Below are 15,418 nucleotides of genomic sequence, written 5' to 3'. Positions count from 1 at the left end.
AGGAGTGACGAACAGCCAAATGGGCCAATCACAGAATTATAGTGCTGCACTCACATCACATGCGTGCATTAGATAGAACAAATATTCTAGACGTGTAAAACGTTTGTTTACACTATTAACAAAAAATAAAAATGTCTTTATGATTACCAACCAATTTATTAATTAAGGTAATTTCTCGATTTCAGTAAAAGCGTCTTATTGATCAGAAATCCGCTGTAATGTTAACGTCCAATCAGCGAAGACCAAATCGGGGGCGCTGGGGTGTTTCATGGAAGTGGAACTGGAAGTGGTCAAGCGAGCGTTTTCACATTAGCTTATCTTTGTTATCTGTCATTGACACGTATGTTGTTATGTGTATTTTATTGTTGACATACAGTAACGTGTCCACGTAAATCATATTCAACGATTGTCTGGATTCTCCGAAGACTTGAAGATCATCTAAGGCGAGGTAAAGCGCGTTACTTGTTAGGAAGTGCTAGCGGTGGTTAGCTTAGCGTAGCATAGCTTAGCGTATCTATGTTTAGTTTACCTTAGCTTAGCTGCTGTGAAGTAGAGCTCTTGTCCTAGGCGTGTTTTCTGAGGTTATTCATGGACAGAAGTCTGACAGGAGTGTCCAAGGTTAACTCTCAGGTCGTTCAGTTTATATGTCCGAATATACACGTTTTTTTGTTGTTTTAACCTCTTTAACGTTGCACACGGTGAAATGAGGAGACAAGCCGAGTTTAAATGACACTACGCTGTAGCGAATTCTCAAGCTAGCCAGCTAAGTAAGGACAGCAGCACTCAGAAGAATGAATAGCTGGCCAACTAGCTGCCCAGCTACTGTAGAAATCAAGAAGACACGTTAGCTAGTTTCCACAAGCTAAGCCGTGAAATTATCTTTCATAAGTAGGTCTGTTTTATATGTTTTTGAAGGCCAAGTCCCTGTGTTACTGCTAGGCTGCCAGCAGAGGCCCCCTTTTCCATATACAGCATCATTATTTTACTCCTTTGTTTGGTCGTGGCATTATCATCAACGTTAGCATACATTGCTGTCTGTCTGCCTTTGAATCAAGGCTGCTGACAAGCCACGTAATCGATTCTGACTTCTTATTTTTGCAGAGTGCTGCATTGTTGTAAGCTGCAAGATCCATGTAATCAATAGAGATTTCAACACACTTTCGAATATCGGCTTTTAAAAACGTACCGCCGAGACGCCCCTTGATCTCCTCGCATTTGCTTTTGTGGAAATTTATGAAAAGTACAAAAATGAAAAAGCACTTTGAATGTTTCGGGTCAGATTTTGTACATATTATAGTGTCTTTACTGCATGTTATTTTGTTTATGATATTTCAGTTTTGGGGGTTGAATATGGGGACATACCGTTAAGTTTTTTGAATTGTTTTATAAGATCAGTGTGTTGCACAAGGACATACTACTTTGTAATCTTTTGGAAAACAAATCATATTTTCAGAGCCAAACCAATCTGTCAAATAAAGTCTTCAAAACAGAAACTGTGATTAATACACAAAACAGTGTAAATGTAACAGAAACTTTACCCTGGAATCAAATATCACATTGAACCTGATGTGTATCTTTACATCTAATAATCAACAATTAAATTATCCAGTTTTGCAAGTGAGTGCAATTTGACTGGTGTCTGTTTTTTTTTCTTCCTCATAGTTTCGAGAGGCCCTCTTGTGTACATGGCCCTAAGTGTGGTCACACCATGAGTGGGGAGCCAGATGCCTTGGCTGTGGTCAACCAGCTAAGGGACTTAGCTGCTGACCCACTGAACAGACGAGCTATTGTAGAAGACCAAGGCTGCTTACCAGGCCTTATCTTATTTCTTGACCACCCCAACCCACAAGTCGTCTACTCTGCATTATTGGTGAGATCATATGAATTTTCACTTGTGTTATTGTGTTATGATGCCAAAAGAAAGACACAGCAGTAAGTAATATGGCAGGGCTCCTATTTTAATACGTTATTGTTAAAGTAGTCTGGATGCGACCTATAGGTGCATTGAGTTCATGCTGTCATACTGAAAACAGCCCAGCTCTGCTCATTGGGTTCAAAGACCTCCCCTCTGTAGTGTGTCCTCATGTCACGTGGTTGTGTCCTGCTGTCTAGTGCTGTCAGAATAGCTTACATTTTCCAGTGACTCCTGTTGGAGAGAGCCCTCCCTCTGAGTGTGCAGTTCAGCCATCTAGTGGCATTTACCCAGCCACTTCCATAAGACAGCAGCAGACTGGGAACAGCTGGCGTCTGCTGTGTTCTTTTCGTCCAGGCGGTGTGAACAATGGTGTTAGATCTGTTTTCTAATTGACGCTAAATCTCCTTAATGCTGCCAAACATCACTCCTGTGAATCCTGCCTTGTTCCATGAAAATACTACTGTGGGAAATGTTTTATTTCCTGGTTTTAAAAGAGTTATCAAGTAAGCAGTGGCTGGGTGTTGCTGTTGCAGCTTCAAGGACACACTGATTTAAATAGGTTTTGCACCCTGCATTATGTTGTGAGTTTAAGTAGGTATTGTTTCAGACTTTGTCATGCTGCTGAGTTGTTTCAGATTTCTGTTTTTGTATTTTCAAAGAGGTAGAACATAGAACTATTGATCATTGTACAAATACATTAAACAGTTATTGCAGATCAACTTCCTAGCAGTACTGTCGGCTATCTGACTTTCTCTGCATTAGCCAGCTGAGACAGGCTTATCTGTCAGACAGCCCATTCCCATGTATCTGACCCAAAGCAGACCGTTTAAAAGTTTATTGTTATGTTTTTTTTGTTTTGTTTTGTTTTTGTTTTTGTTTTTTCACTTTTAGGATACATCCTCTGAAGGGGCTTTTCATAGTCTTTAAACTGAAAAATTCACTCTCAGCTTGAGTCTTTTACAAGAGATTTAAATGTTTAATATCAGCCATAGTGTCCCTACATTTTGTGTCAATAACACAAATGTGTGTCTTGATGCACAGGAAGTCCTTTCCTAACGAGTCAAACTAGCATTTGCCAGTGAAAAATATGTTAATTTTTAGTGGAATTTGCTTTGGTGATTAGTTTCTTGTCCCAAACTTATATTCACCATGAATACTCAAATTCCTTTGATTTTCTTTCATGAATTCACATCTTTGATCAAGAGTCTGTTGTATTATAACAGACTCTTAAATTCCAAATAAACATCACTGCAATGGCACTTCATGTCCACTTATTTATCTCTGCTGCTGTACTGAATCAGTGCCTCTACTATATCATCCCTGTACATATCACTTTATACATGTCATTTTATACATTATCAGTATTAAGATGTACACTTTCTACCTCATACTCATGCTGCTGTTATTTGCACCTTACTATTTTTTGTTTATTGTTACTTTTGTTCTTGGGAGTTAACTGGGACATTGAGTACACTGTTTCATTCCACCTCATGTACCAGGTGTGATGCGAATGACAAAGCCTTATCTTATCTAGTGCTACTGCTTTGGCTGCATTGACCTCTGAAAAGGCAGAACTTCGTGGAGTAGCCCTGAGCCTCCAATATATAAAGTATGAATCTTTGAACATTTCTGCTCTACTGGCTGTAAACATAAAAGAGAGACTGTATGATAAGCGTTTTATTATTGTATTATTATCTTTTTTTGGTGTTTTTACTTGTCATGGTAGGCGATTTAGGCAGTTTGCTAACTGCTGTGTTAGCTCTTTGGCTAACTGCAGCTGCACACACTTCACTCCACTGCAAGCAACCTCATCAGTTATTTAAATTTTCATGCTACAGATCAGTGTGCAGCACTATACTCTTATGAGTCTGTAATTGTCTTCTATAATTTTGTTGACGTTTGTGTTGTTACTATTTATGGTTAGTGACTGTTTATAGTCAGCTGACTGCACCAACATGTAGGTTTGTTTTTGTCACCAATCTTTCACTCCAGACTTGGTCACGTACATTTCGCAAATTGATGCAAAAATGTGATTGAGGGTTTAGTATTAATTCTTGCCCTATTACTTACTTTTACTGTATTAGCATCAACATACAGCTCACCCAAAACACAGGTAGTTTTCAGAAATCTTTTATTGCATATGTAAACGCAGCAGTGCCTGGCACAGCAGTGGTGTGGCTCTGTTTGACCCTTGCTGAATGTTTGTGTCCTACCAGGCGGTACGCTACCTGGCAGAATGCCGTGCCAACAGGGAGAAGCTGAAGGGCGAGTTGGGCATGATGCTGAGCCTGCAGAATGTCATGCAGAAGTAAGTCCCTCCTTATATCTGCTCAAAAAATGAGAAGGCACTTTGGCTCACTTTGCACTTTCCATAGAAAACCTGATCCCTCTCCTTTTGTTCTGACAAAAACTGTCAGCTGTGCACAATTTCTCTGCACAAGTAAGGTGGCCCTGTCATAATGAGCATTATTTGCTTTGAACCTAAATGAATGTGGCGATGAAAAAATGCTGTTAAAGCTTAATGAAAAAAGCAGTGCAAAATACTGTCCTACTTTAATGAACAAAGGTGCACAATCTGTTTGTTTATTTTTTATTATTATTATTTTTTTTTAATTTTTATATTATTTTCGTTTTGTGTTTCAAGTGGGAAATATTGTCCCTGTTGTTTTGATTAGCGTGTGTTAAGAAAATCAGAACTCGGCGGGTGCCTTTGGATTTTCACATTCTTAATCCAGCATGAGGCACCACAGGCTCAGCTCTAAAGAGGTGCAAAGTCCATAGGCTGGTATTATTGGTGATGTGTTCTGGTTGTTTTGAGCGAGTGCGAGTGTCTGTAGGCCCTTTGGCAGTTAGTGACTGCTGTTTTTCACAGAGCCTCACCAACACAAGTAGCAGCAGTTGGCAGAGTGCTGCGTTTTTCCTGCTCTAAGGGAGCCTCGTTTCCCGGCCTTGCGACCCACCAGTCACTTCAGTTAATGTGGAACTTGTCAAGGACTGCCTGCAGTTCCAAAACTCCATGTTACCATATTGGGGGCAGGCGTCTTTCGCTAGAGGTCGTATCTGGCCCCGGTCAGCGAGAGGACAACACTGAGAAGTTTTACCGATTCAGCTTTAAATCAGTGCTCAGATGCTGAGTTTTTTTGCTGGTAATTTGTCTGAAAGACACACATGTATATTATGTACAGGACGAAATATTGTTTGTGTTTCTTTATCTGTTAGATTTGATGGTTGCGAGACACATACATGGCATGAACCAATGCATTGGAATGTTTTCCACTGTTCTGGTCTTCCAAGGAAATTGGTTTGTGTTAGTTATGCTTTTGCCATGTGCTGTGCTCTTATTTTGGCAAGTGGACTTTGTCCAAAAAAAGAAGGTGAATGAATGTTGGCATTTCTTTTACATTCTATGAAAAATACATCATCATGACTAGAGATGGCGGGATCGGTCAGCTGTCCAATTTTCAGCACAAATATGCGTTTGCTGATTGGCCGTTGTTTACAAAAGGGATCATATGTCAGTACATTTGCTTATCCTTCATGCAGGAGGACTGTGTCTCGTTAGCTGAGCCAGTTTCGTTGACTCTGGTTATTTTGAAAGTCATGCTAGCATGAGACGCCAGAATAATGCTGCTGCACCATTTAAGGTGGAATGGGAAAATACAAACAAGAATCTGACTTCAGCTGTTGAGAGTTAAAGGCATGGAAAGTGATTAACGGGGAACAGTTGCTCTGCTTTTGCTATACAGGTTGGTAACATTAACTTATTTTTGTTGTTTCACAGACTCAAGACTTTAGCAAACCACAAGATAAACTGAATTTTCACATGTTTACAAACTACCTTTCACTCTCCAGTGTGAGATTCAGAGCCTGTTTACAGAAAATCTGATTTTTGCACCATTTGCTATTGTAAATGTTTTTGAAAGGATGTGATGTTCTGTTGGGCACAAGTTTATTGTTTACTAGGGGTAACTTGTTTATAAAACACAATATTGACAAGGATGACAATAGTTTTCAACATGAGCCCTGTTTTAATGCACTTCTCTTGTGTGATCCCAGTAACAACCAGCAACAAACTCTGGTTGGGCTGATTGATCAAACCCTAAAGATGGAGGTTTGTAAGCACTATTGAATGATAAATCTTTAATCTGGTTGACTATATTGTTTAAAAAAATCAGAACAAAACAAGGATCCTTTTACACCTTTCCCTGGCTTGACTTGTATACTAACAGACAAATGGAGTGCATGAGGAGCAACCCCTGAGTAGTTTTTGGTGCTGAAGTATGTTTGAAAATTGTAAACAGAACATATGACTTACGTTTCTATAAATTTAAACACAAATTGTCTGTTTTGGCCATAGTCAATGGCCCGAATGGCCAGTGCAGCTTTTTAAATATATCCACTCCTGCATCTCGGTCATGTTCAGGTTTGTAGATTGATGTGAGTCTAGATTAAAGTCTTTTTGCGGTTATGTGACCTGAATTTGTCTGGTATGTATAGGTAAAGCATTTAGATGTCATTGGATCATTTAGATCTCCCATTGGCAGAGCCAGAAAGCCTAACGTGAACAATGGCTTGGTAACACGTCTCCTTTAAGCATATCCTTTTCACCCGACAGATTGACTAAGTTGGTTGCCTGTGTGCTGTGGTTGTCTGTGGAGTTTGGCACGTGTAGTTTGAGTTTTAAACTGTCCATATAATTTTCATTTGATCGACGAACCAAAAAAGTCTACCTGTAGAGACCAGTTGGCCAGACCAAGACTTTGTTCAGTAGTGCTTATTTCCAAGAGCCACTTAAGTCATATTATTCTCATATTATTTGAGTGATAATTAAACCATGTTGATTGTAGTGTGAAGTGTGAAGATGTGCATGCTAAAAGTTAGGTGACCATGCCTTTGCTAGGGTGTCTAAATTGAATGTCGTCAGTTATATTAGTGATTCAATAATCAGGGATTACTTTTTTATTTTAAAGTCAAACAACAAAATTAAACTGAATCATAACAAACCATCCTTAGTCTTCTAAAACTCAAATACTTTATTAAAAAAAGTAACAGAAAGTTTTAATAGTCTTCATTACAATAGAAATAGAAACAAAAAAGCGTCAGGTTTATTTAAATTAAAAAATATGCATTGTCTTGTGAATTTCTGTCCAATCACTGTCAAATCAAAAAGAAATTAGATTTTAATCAGTGAGTAAATTTGATCTAGTAATCATGCCAATCTAAATATTGAAAAATATTTTATTTGGTGTCTGGGAAGGTTAGTCTTCGCTTTTAAAACAGCTCTCTCTGTCACACTAGGGGTACGTCACCGGGAGAGACCAAGCTGTTGGCCTCAGAGATCTATGAGATCCTGCAGAACTCCAGCAGTGCTGAATCTGAGCAGGCAGAAACAGCTGCCTCATGCCGCCGTAAGGCCCAGTTCTTCCTGGGCTCCTCCAACAAGCGGGCCAAAACTGTGGTGTTGCAGATCGACGGTTTGGATGACTCGGTAAGGACATGCAGCTGTGGCTGACAGCCCTCTCTACAGATACCTTCCCGCTGGGGCAGCTGCCTCCATTTAGCATAGCCAGACGAGCAAGGGCAAGACTGCTCAAAATGTCAGCAGCCAAACAGCATGGTGTTCAGTTTGAGACGGAGTAAACCACGTATCTGCTACACCCATACAGATCACATTATATAAGATCACATTTACACAGCGTTTAGCATTATATGAATTTTGGGCAAACTGCAATATGTATTGCATGTTGTGGAACAGTCAAATTTCGCCATTTTTATTCTCAGTTTTAGTATTTGTGTTTTATTGTGATTATCTCACTTTCAATATTTGTGTATGTTTCAGAGTCGGAGGAGTCTCTGTGAGGAGGCTCTGTTGAAAATCCGAGGGGTCATCAGCTTTACCTTCCAGATGGCTGTTAAGAGGTGTGTGGTCAGGATCCGCTCTGACTTGAAGGCAGAGGTGAGCTCATGGTACTTTAACTTTCAATGACAATGTTGTAGATGTAGTGTCATACTGAAACCTTTCTATTCTTCTGCAGGCCCTGGGCTCCGCCATTGCATCAACCAAAGTGATGAAAGCACAGCAGGTGGTGAAGGGAGAGGATGGTTCTGAGGTGAGCGAACGCAGGAACTTCAAAAGTACACGCTACTTCTGACGTAGCATGTAAACTCTTGCCTCTTTTCCACAGTTCGGACAGTTGGGAGCACAGAGGTTAACCATTCTAGTGGCGTTTCCACACGGACGCAGTTCCATTGTGCTCAGCACAAGTTTCTCGACATGTTTAGCTAACTGTGTTCAGGGCTACAGACCCATTCGGTGGGATTGCATAAAAACTTAGCTGTCCACTGATTGGTTCTACGTTTATGTTGGTATTGTGCCACAATGCATCCTGACTTATTTTGAGTCCGGAAAAAAATAAATCAAATAAGTTAATTCACACTGTTGCAGTGAAAATGAAAGCAGTGCACAATTTTAAATACACCATTCAATAAATGCCAAAGCTTCTAACAACAGTTTATAAATGTTTAAAACTGCTGCCATCCAGGTGAAGCTAGTAGGAGAGTGGCTAGTTAGTATTGGCTAGCATACTGCCAGCTCTGCTCACTACAGAACAGTTTAAAGTCTGACTAATAGAAAGCTTTACTGACAAATTTAGATAATAATGACTAAAATCTGAGGGAGCGAAGTTGAGCAGCTGGTGTTGGAGGGACAGATGGCTGATATTAAGCTTGTTCTGTGGTGTTTGGATTAGCACCTAGCTAAGCTAATGCTAGCTGGCTCCTCACTCCCAGCTACCTAGTGGGATCCAAACACCTCTGTAAATGTTAATTTCAACTGGTGCTCTGCTTTCACAAATCTAGGTGATAAACACATCTGTGTAAGGTCAACTAATTGGTGTTGGAGTGACAAAGTCAAAATCGAACCTATTCTGTATCGTTGTAAGCTGTAGCACATTAGGCTAAGTGTATCATGCCTACTGTTCCAGTACAGACTTGGTTCCAGCCTACCAATGCTTAAAAAAACACACATTAAGACTTATGCCTGAGAGCGCACATTCAGATGTCTGGTGTTGAATTAACAGAACAGGACAGTCCTCACCAAAACGACACAGTACAGCCATTCTGGCTATTGTTAAGTGTATTGTTCTCTCCCCTGTTCATACAGTCTGGCTATGGAAACTGAGCTGTAAAACCAGTCTCGTTTTTATTTCTTTGCTTTTGTGATGTCACAGAATCCAACACTTGTACATATATACACTTATCGAACCTGGATCAATTCAGTTCAGCTCATTTTTATTGTTATACGGTGCTTTTCATGCTGGAATGCCTTTTAAATGAGCCAAAACACAGGGCAGCCGGCCAGAACAGTAACACTCATGACTTTATTCCTCACGCAAATGTCAGGGGGAGGGAGAATAAAATACAACGAATAATGTTCCCTTTAAATAGCAGCTAATTCATATGAGCTAAGGTTTTTTTTTTCTAGCAGTGGCAATTGCTAAATATTTTATAAACAGACAATTGCAAGTGATTATATTAATTAAGGCCTAAATACTGCCAGTTTTTGCTAAATAATAATTAAGGGACAATTTTGCTTTTGTTGACTTTGCAAAATACCAATAGATAACTTTGCAATGTACATGTGTAATTTTTTTATATTTAACATATTTTTGGGGGGTTATTTTTTCCCCCTGTTGTTGTATTTTATGGGCCATTAATGTTGATTAGGGGGCATTTGTGCCCTTTGCCCCTGGATATTCATCCCACCAAAACATACTAATCTGGGTTTGTCAGTATGGCATTTTTCATGTCTATAGGATGCTGCATGTGGAGGTTGCAGTGTTGGTGGCCTGTCTTCTCTGTAGTGAACAGACTGAGCGAGCAGGCAGGCAGACATTAGGAGAGCTGCTGATGCCTGTATGCCTGGGGGGGCTTACCCTAACCCAAGCCCTCCCTTTCCAAGTTCTGCTCAGTTTCCCCCCCTTTTTTCCTAACAGGGTCGCCTGCCGCTGAAACAGTGTAGTATGGGTGGGAGGGGGCTGGAGACACTGAGTTAAATAGGCCCTGTGTGGTAATTAAGAGATGTGCCCTCTCCAATAGAATTGGAAGGGCATTCTTTACTTGAAGCTACACAGTCATGACCTACAGTGGTCATAAACATGACAGTACTGTCCCCTGTTTTCTGTGCTGTTCCTCTGCTTTACAGCAGGTGGCATCATTGATTTCATTATGGTTGTGCATGCTAATTTGCACAAATTACTTTATTCAGTGATTTAACTTTGTGTCTTTATATTTGATCAATAACACATAATTTATTTAATTTAAAGTTCATGCTGCTTGTTGACTATTGATTATTAACTCTGGGTCAGAAAACTTTATACAAATTTGTTTTTTTTTTGCTTATATGTGCTGATGTTCCCATGTCGAGTAACACAAAGCACAGTACAGATAAACATTTTTATTTATTGCTTTACTTGAATTCCTGATTAAGTAAACGTATGTCTTATATGAAGTAAACATATACTAATATGAGCCAGTTCTACTCAAAACATCAGGTCTGTTTTTCAAGGTAACTGAACATACTGTTTCATCAGTTTACTGTTACATACTGTTAATCAGTTTAACTGTCCTTAATCAAAATGTAATGATTTTTGCCCACATTTAAGACTCTTCTGCCTTTTGATTACGTCACTTTTAGAGCTAGATATTATAAAATGTTATTTGATGTTGTTATCCAAAGCAATGCTTCCATGTCAGTAATGATTCCTGAATGATACATTTTTGATAACATATCTTTTAAAATTACAAGCAAAATGAGTGTGGCTTACACTAGGGGTTAATGTGTGGTGAATTAATTGAGTATATTTACTAACCACAACAGAATATAGACTAAACAAGAAGTTCTTTCATGCATACCAAATATAATTACTGTAGCCAATCAGCAATCTGGATTGTGAAAAAAAAATCATGCTCATTGATACCAAGATCAACAACTTGGGTATTAAAATTCGGTATTGATTTTTCAGTTCTTAGTGGAGGTTACTAGAATGTGACCTGTCACTGGCAGCCTCCTAGTGCATAGATAAACACTAGTGATTCATAATTCAATAGTATTAACATATCATCATGAGAAAACATTGTTATTGTATTGAAGCGGAGGCACTTTCATTTATTTATTGTATGCTGCTAGGTAGTGTAAGAGGTTATTTGTACCTAAATAGTTGGTTGACTTTTGTTGATTTGATCAATAATACACATTTTATTTTTCAATTTATACTACTAGTTGACTTACAGAATGGTAACTCTGGGTCCGATCCATACTGAATGGAAATAATGTAGCCAATCAGCATTCTAGATTTTGAAGAAAAACATGGTCATATATGCTAATACCAACAACTTGGGTAGTGCAATTTGGTAGTATAGAAATAATTCAGTCTGTACTATGAAGTTATTTCACTACCCAGCCTTAGTCACTGCACCAGTGGGCAAAAAAAAAAATTAACCAGTAATGTCATGTTTCACCTCCCCCCCTCTTTCGTCCCCCTCTTACCACCCCCAGTGAGAGAAAAAAAACACATGGCTGGATCAGAGACCCTCCATGATACTGGGCTTCAGTTATATTGCATGGTACAAAAGAAAAAATGTTTTTTTACTTAAGTTAACAAGCTTGTACCCCAGTGCTGCTGCTCCAAAAGAATGCCTTACAAATCTGACAGCTTATTTTGATTGGACTGTTTTCTTCTCTTAAAGTGACCTCATCTAAAAATTGTGTGACCCCAATAGTGGTATACTGCTGTAGATCATACGTCATCCAGCACTGGCCGATTCCTTGTGCTTTTTTTTTTCTTTTTTTTTTCTGCTGCCCGTCTAGGTGGTAATCCCATTCCAAGAAGATTCCAGTATGGTGGTCGAACAGAATATGGACTTGCCAGACTACTTGCCTGAGGATGAGAGTCCAGCTCAGGAGCAGCACAAGGCAGTGTCCAGGTTGGGATCCATGCAGGACGGTGTGGGCTGGCTGAGCACGGCTGCTAACTTCTTGTCCCGCTCCTTCTACTGGTGACACACGGGCATACATCACCCTCCCCAAAAAAAACCCAGCCCAGCTCCCATTGCTGCTGCCCCTGAATGTGCTGGATCGCCACGTGTATCTCGCAATAACCTTAACTGTCTCTGAAACGCAGAAACACTATTGCAGGCTGCTGCAAAACCGAAGTCCTCCTAAAGCTCACTTTAGCGCACGCAACACAAGAGACACTAAGCCATAGAGCAACACAGACGGGTTTCAGAACGAACGTGTCCTCTGTAGCTGCTCTTTCTTGCCCAGCTATTTTTTTGTTCTTGGTCAGAAGACAGTTTCTAAGATGGTTTGCTCCAGTTTCTCCTCATGGGTCCATGTTTCTAATACCAAACAGCATTGAGTTTGTGTGCAGTTTTTGGAGATTTCTTGGTGCTCGGTCAGATTGCAGAAGCTTTCTGAAGATGGGTCAATTTTGTATGATGGAACTCTTCTGGTGCATGAGGTTTGGGTGCTTTGTTATTATTTTTTTTTTTGTTTGTGTATTTTGCCCTTCATCTCGGCTCTTGTGTATTTTTATCATCCTTAATCTCTTTTGCCAATAATTTGATAATCCTTTTTGAATTCACTTTACCCCTTTTAGGGACTTTTCGAAGCATGCTAAACTTTCGATGCCTTTTTCATCCTCTGAGTCTTTATCCTTTTGGTATGTGTGCCTTTGTATTGCAGTTTGTGATTCATTTTGTGATCCATTTTCAACAACTTCTCTTTTTTGAATCTTTTGGCGCTTTATGTTCTGAGATGGGAAATCACTTGCTATCATTTCTGTACTCCTGAATCTTTGGTCATATGGAAAACTGATTGAGTGAATGAACTGGAGAACCACCAGCAATGGATGCGACAGTGCATCATTAAGCAAACCCATGTAACCTAATGACTAACCTTAATGCATGCAGAAAAAGGGAAATGCACCATGTCATTGCTCTATTTGGAATACTAACCGTCTCTGGTTACGCTATGTGCCAAGCACTGTAGTAACTTCTCTAAAGACTAACCTATAGACAAGTACTGTATTTCTGACCATTGATAAGTTTGAGTAGGACAGCTTAACTCTTCTGTGTGACTTTTTTCTTTTTTTAAATCCCTTGCTCGTTCTTGTTGCTCATGACTTATGTTTTCCTTCATCACAGACTACCTATAGCATAAATACTGGTCAGTTCTAGTCCTCTTAATTCTTAAAATAACATTATATTCAGTATAGCTTCAAGCTTTGTTCAAGGCCTTGCTCGTTTTTGAGCTTCATTGCCACCCCACTTGCCAAATGCACGGTCAGTGCCTGTCATTTCTGCATGCAAACAGCAGCTCAATATCTTCAATTTATCTCTCCAGATAAGTGTCTTTTACAACTAGAAGTAGCCCATCAGCTGGCCACTCATATCTCCGAGCATTCCCACAAGAGCAGAAGGTGTTTCTGCTCCAGGATCTGTGGAAGGTGGGTAATTGGTGGTAATTGGCTGAGTCATGTACCCCCTTCTTATTACAGCATGAAAATAGTGCCCCGAGTATATTTATATCTATCATTGTCTTTATTGGTATTGCATCACTTCCTTATTTAAGTATTTGCACGAAGAGGAGCTCCAAATTACTCTACACTTCTAGGAGGTGCCACTGGTTCCTGAAAGACCCTTTCATTGGATGGTTCTTTAAAGTAATACTCAACTGTTTTTGAACCTAATCTCTATATGCTGTATCTGCAGCATATGTTCAATAACCACAGACCCTCAAGTGGTGCAACTGTCTAAGCACTGGCCCTGTTATGAGGAGACCACAAATTCTATAGCCGATGGTGCTACAGTTATCCATAGCCAAGAGAGCACAGTTGGCCTTGCTCTCTGAGTGGGTGGGATGGTCCTCCCTTTCCCACAAAACTCAGCACGATGCTATCCAACGCAGGTATCTGTAAGCTTACGTAACAATACTTGAACAATACTAGAGGAGAACTTAGAGTTCTCCTCTAAGCATGTTGAACAGTCAAATATTGCTACATATCATAGTACTGTGAAAATGTAGTAGCTGGCTTCAGACCTGCTGGTGTGTGGTCATGGGTGCTGTTTCTCTTCAAATGATGCACAAAACATGTTTTGTGCTGTTAGAACCCCCTGCTGGAGAAACTCCACACTGCTACACATGAGCAGTAGGTTTTAATGCTACATACACAGGCTTTACATATTACAAAATGAGATTGTTAGCGGATGCAAATTTTACATTTGATCTGAACCGTTGACACACTAAAACGGCAGAAAATGCTGAGAATGCCGAGACGATATGTCACACTTTGGCGAAACCTCCAGTAGGGACAGTGATAGTGTATTGTAATGTAGTCTAATGACTTATTAATGCCTCAAAATAATTGCGTAGGTAGTTAAAGGGAATAAAGCATTAATGTACATAATGTTAATATTATTTAGTCTGTTAATTTTCCTTCCCATGAATTATCACAGTGGAAGTATCTTCAGCGTCGATTATTATTGTCCATGGTCATCTACTGCTACAACTAGAGAGTAGGTTTAAAAAATGCTGGAATGTTCCTTGAAAGGACCATCTGCTGAAAGGTTCTTTAGGTAACTACGATTGGTTCTTGTTTGGCATTTCTCCAGAAAAAAAACCCTTTTGCCAATTTCATTTTTAAGAATACATTCTTTACTAGAGTCTGGCCTTTCCTTAGTATAGCACCACAGGTCCTTAGACATGTCCTTAGACAGGTCTTCCCAGTAAACCCCTTTTAAATGACATTATTTGCATTTTTTTTGCTTAATTTAAGATGAATCTGCCTATTACAAATTACAGTCTGTCCACTGGATTTGCATTCGTGTTCCAGAGTCATTATGTGACTGTAAATTTGACCGTCATCACTTAAATGTTACAATTACGAACAAAGAGAAGAAAAAGGTCATCAGTATTATATTAAAGTGCAAAATTGTTGGCCACTTTTTTCTTGCGCACAAATCCTACATCGACTAATTTTGTTGCATCTGTCATACTGTTGTTCTTGAGATGTTTTTAAATCATTTAGTTTCTTCCCGGTGAAAAGTGTTTTGCTTTTAGACTGACCCCAAGTGACTTCCATGACTTCAGGAAGGCTGTTAGACTGTAGCAAATCATAGATGTAGTAGCTTCTCATGTATAGTGTATATCTGCTATTATATGTGTAAAGAATATCAGGTCACACAGAGTTGTTGCCTGTTCACAGTAATGGCGGTTATTAAATAGATTAAAAAATGTTTTTGTTGTGGTTTATTTTCAGGTATGATGGAGATTCACTCAAGCTTTTAAACATTGTATTTAAATTCCTTTGAAGTAACCCTATAATAAATCCGCACACTCAAAAGTGTGATTATTTGAACAGAAATGTTGATCTTAACTTGCCCTGATGTGCGTTAAGCATATTTAGACGCTTTTGGAGTGAAATAACTTTCACCAGCTGTCTG

The 15,418-nt window shown here is 39.4% G+C and overlaps 1 protein-coding gene across 1 annotated transcript; it reads left to right on the top strand.

Annotated features, from left to right (window-relative positions):
- Positions 1–245: 245 nt before the first annotated feature.
- armc1 (armadillo repeat containing 1) lies at positions 246–15,213 on the top strand. Its single transcript, XM_017716864.2, has 7 exons — positions 246–448; positions 1,663–1,870; positions 4,132–4,223; positions 7,214–7,403; positions 7,755–7,871; positions 7,951–8,025; positions 11,784–15,213. The coding sequence occupies exons 2-7, from the start codon at positions 1,709–1,711 to the stop codon at positions 11,973–11,975; spliced, it is 828 nt and encodes a 275-aa protein (XP_017572353.1). The 5' UTR covers positions 246–448; positions 1,663–1,708; the 3' UTR covers positions 11,976–15,213.
- Positions 15,214–15,418: the final 205 nt, after the last annotated feature.

Source organism: Pygocentrus nattereri, chromosome 24, assembly GCF_015220715.1.
Source record: "Pygocentrus nattereri isolate fPygNat1 chromosome 24, fPygNat1.pri, whole genome shotgun sequence".
Lineage (NCBI taxonomy): Eukaryota > Metazoa > Chordata > Actinopteri > Characiformes > Serrasalmidae > Pygocentrus > Pygocentrus nattereri.
This window is presented reverse-complemented; position numbering and strand designations above follow the sequence as displayed.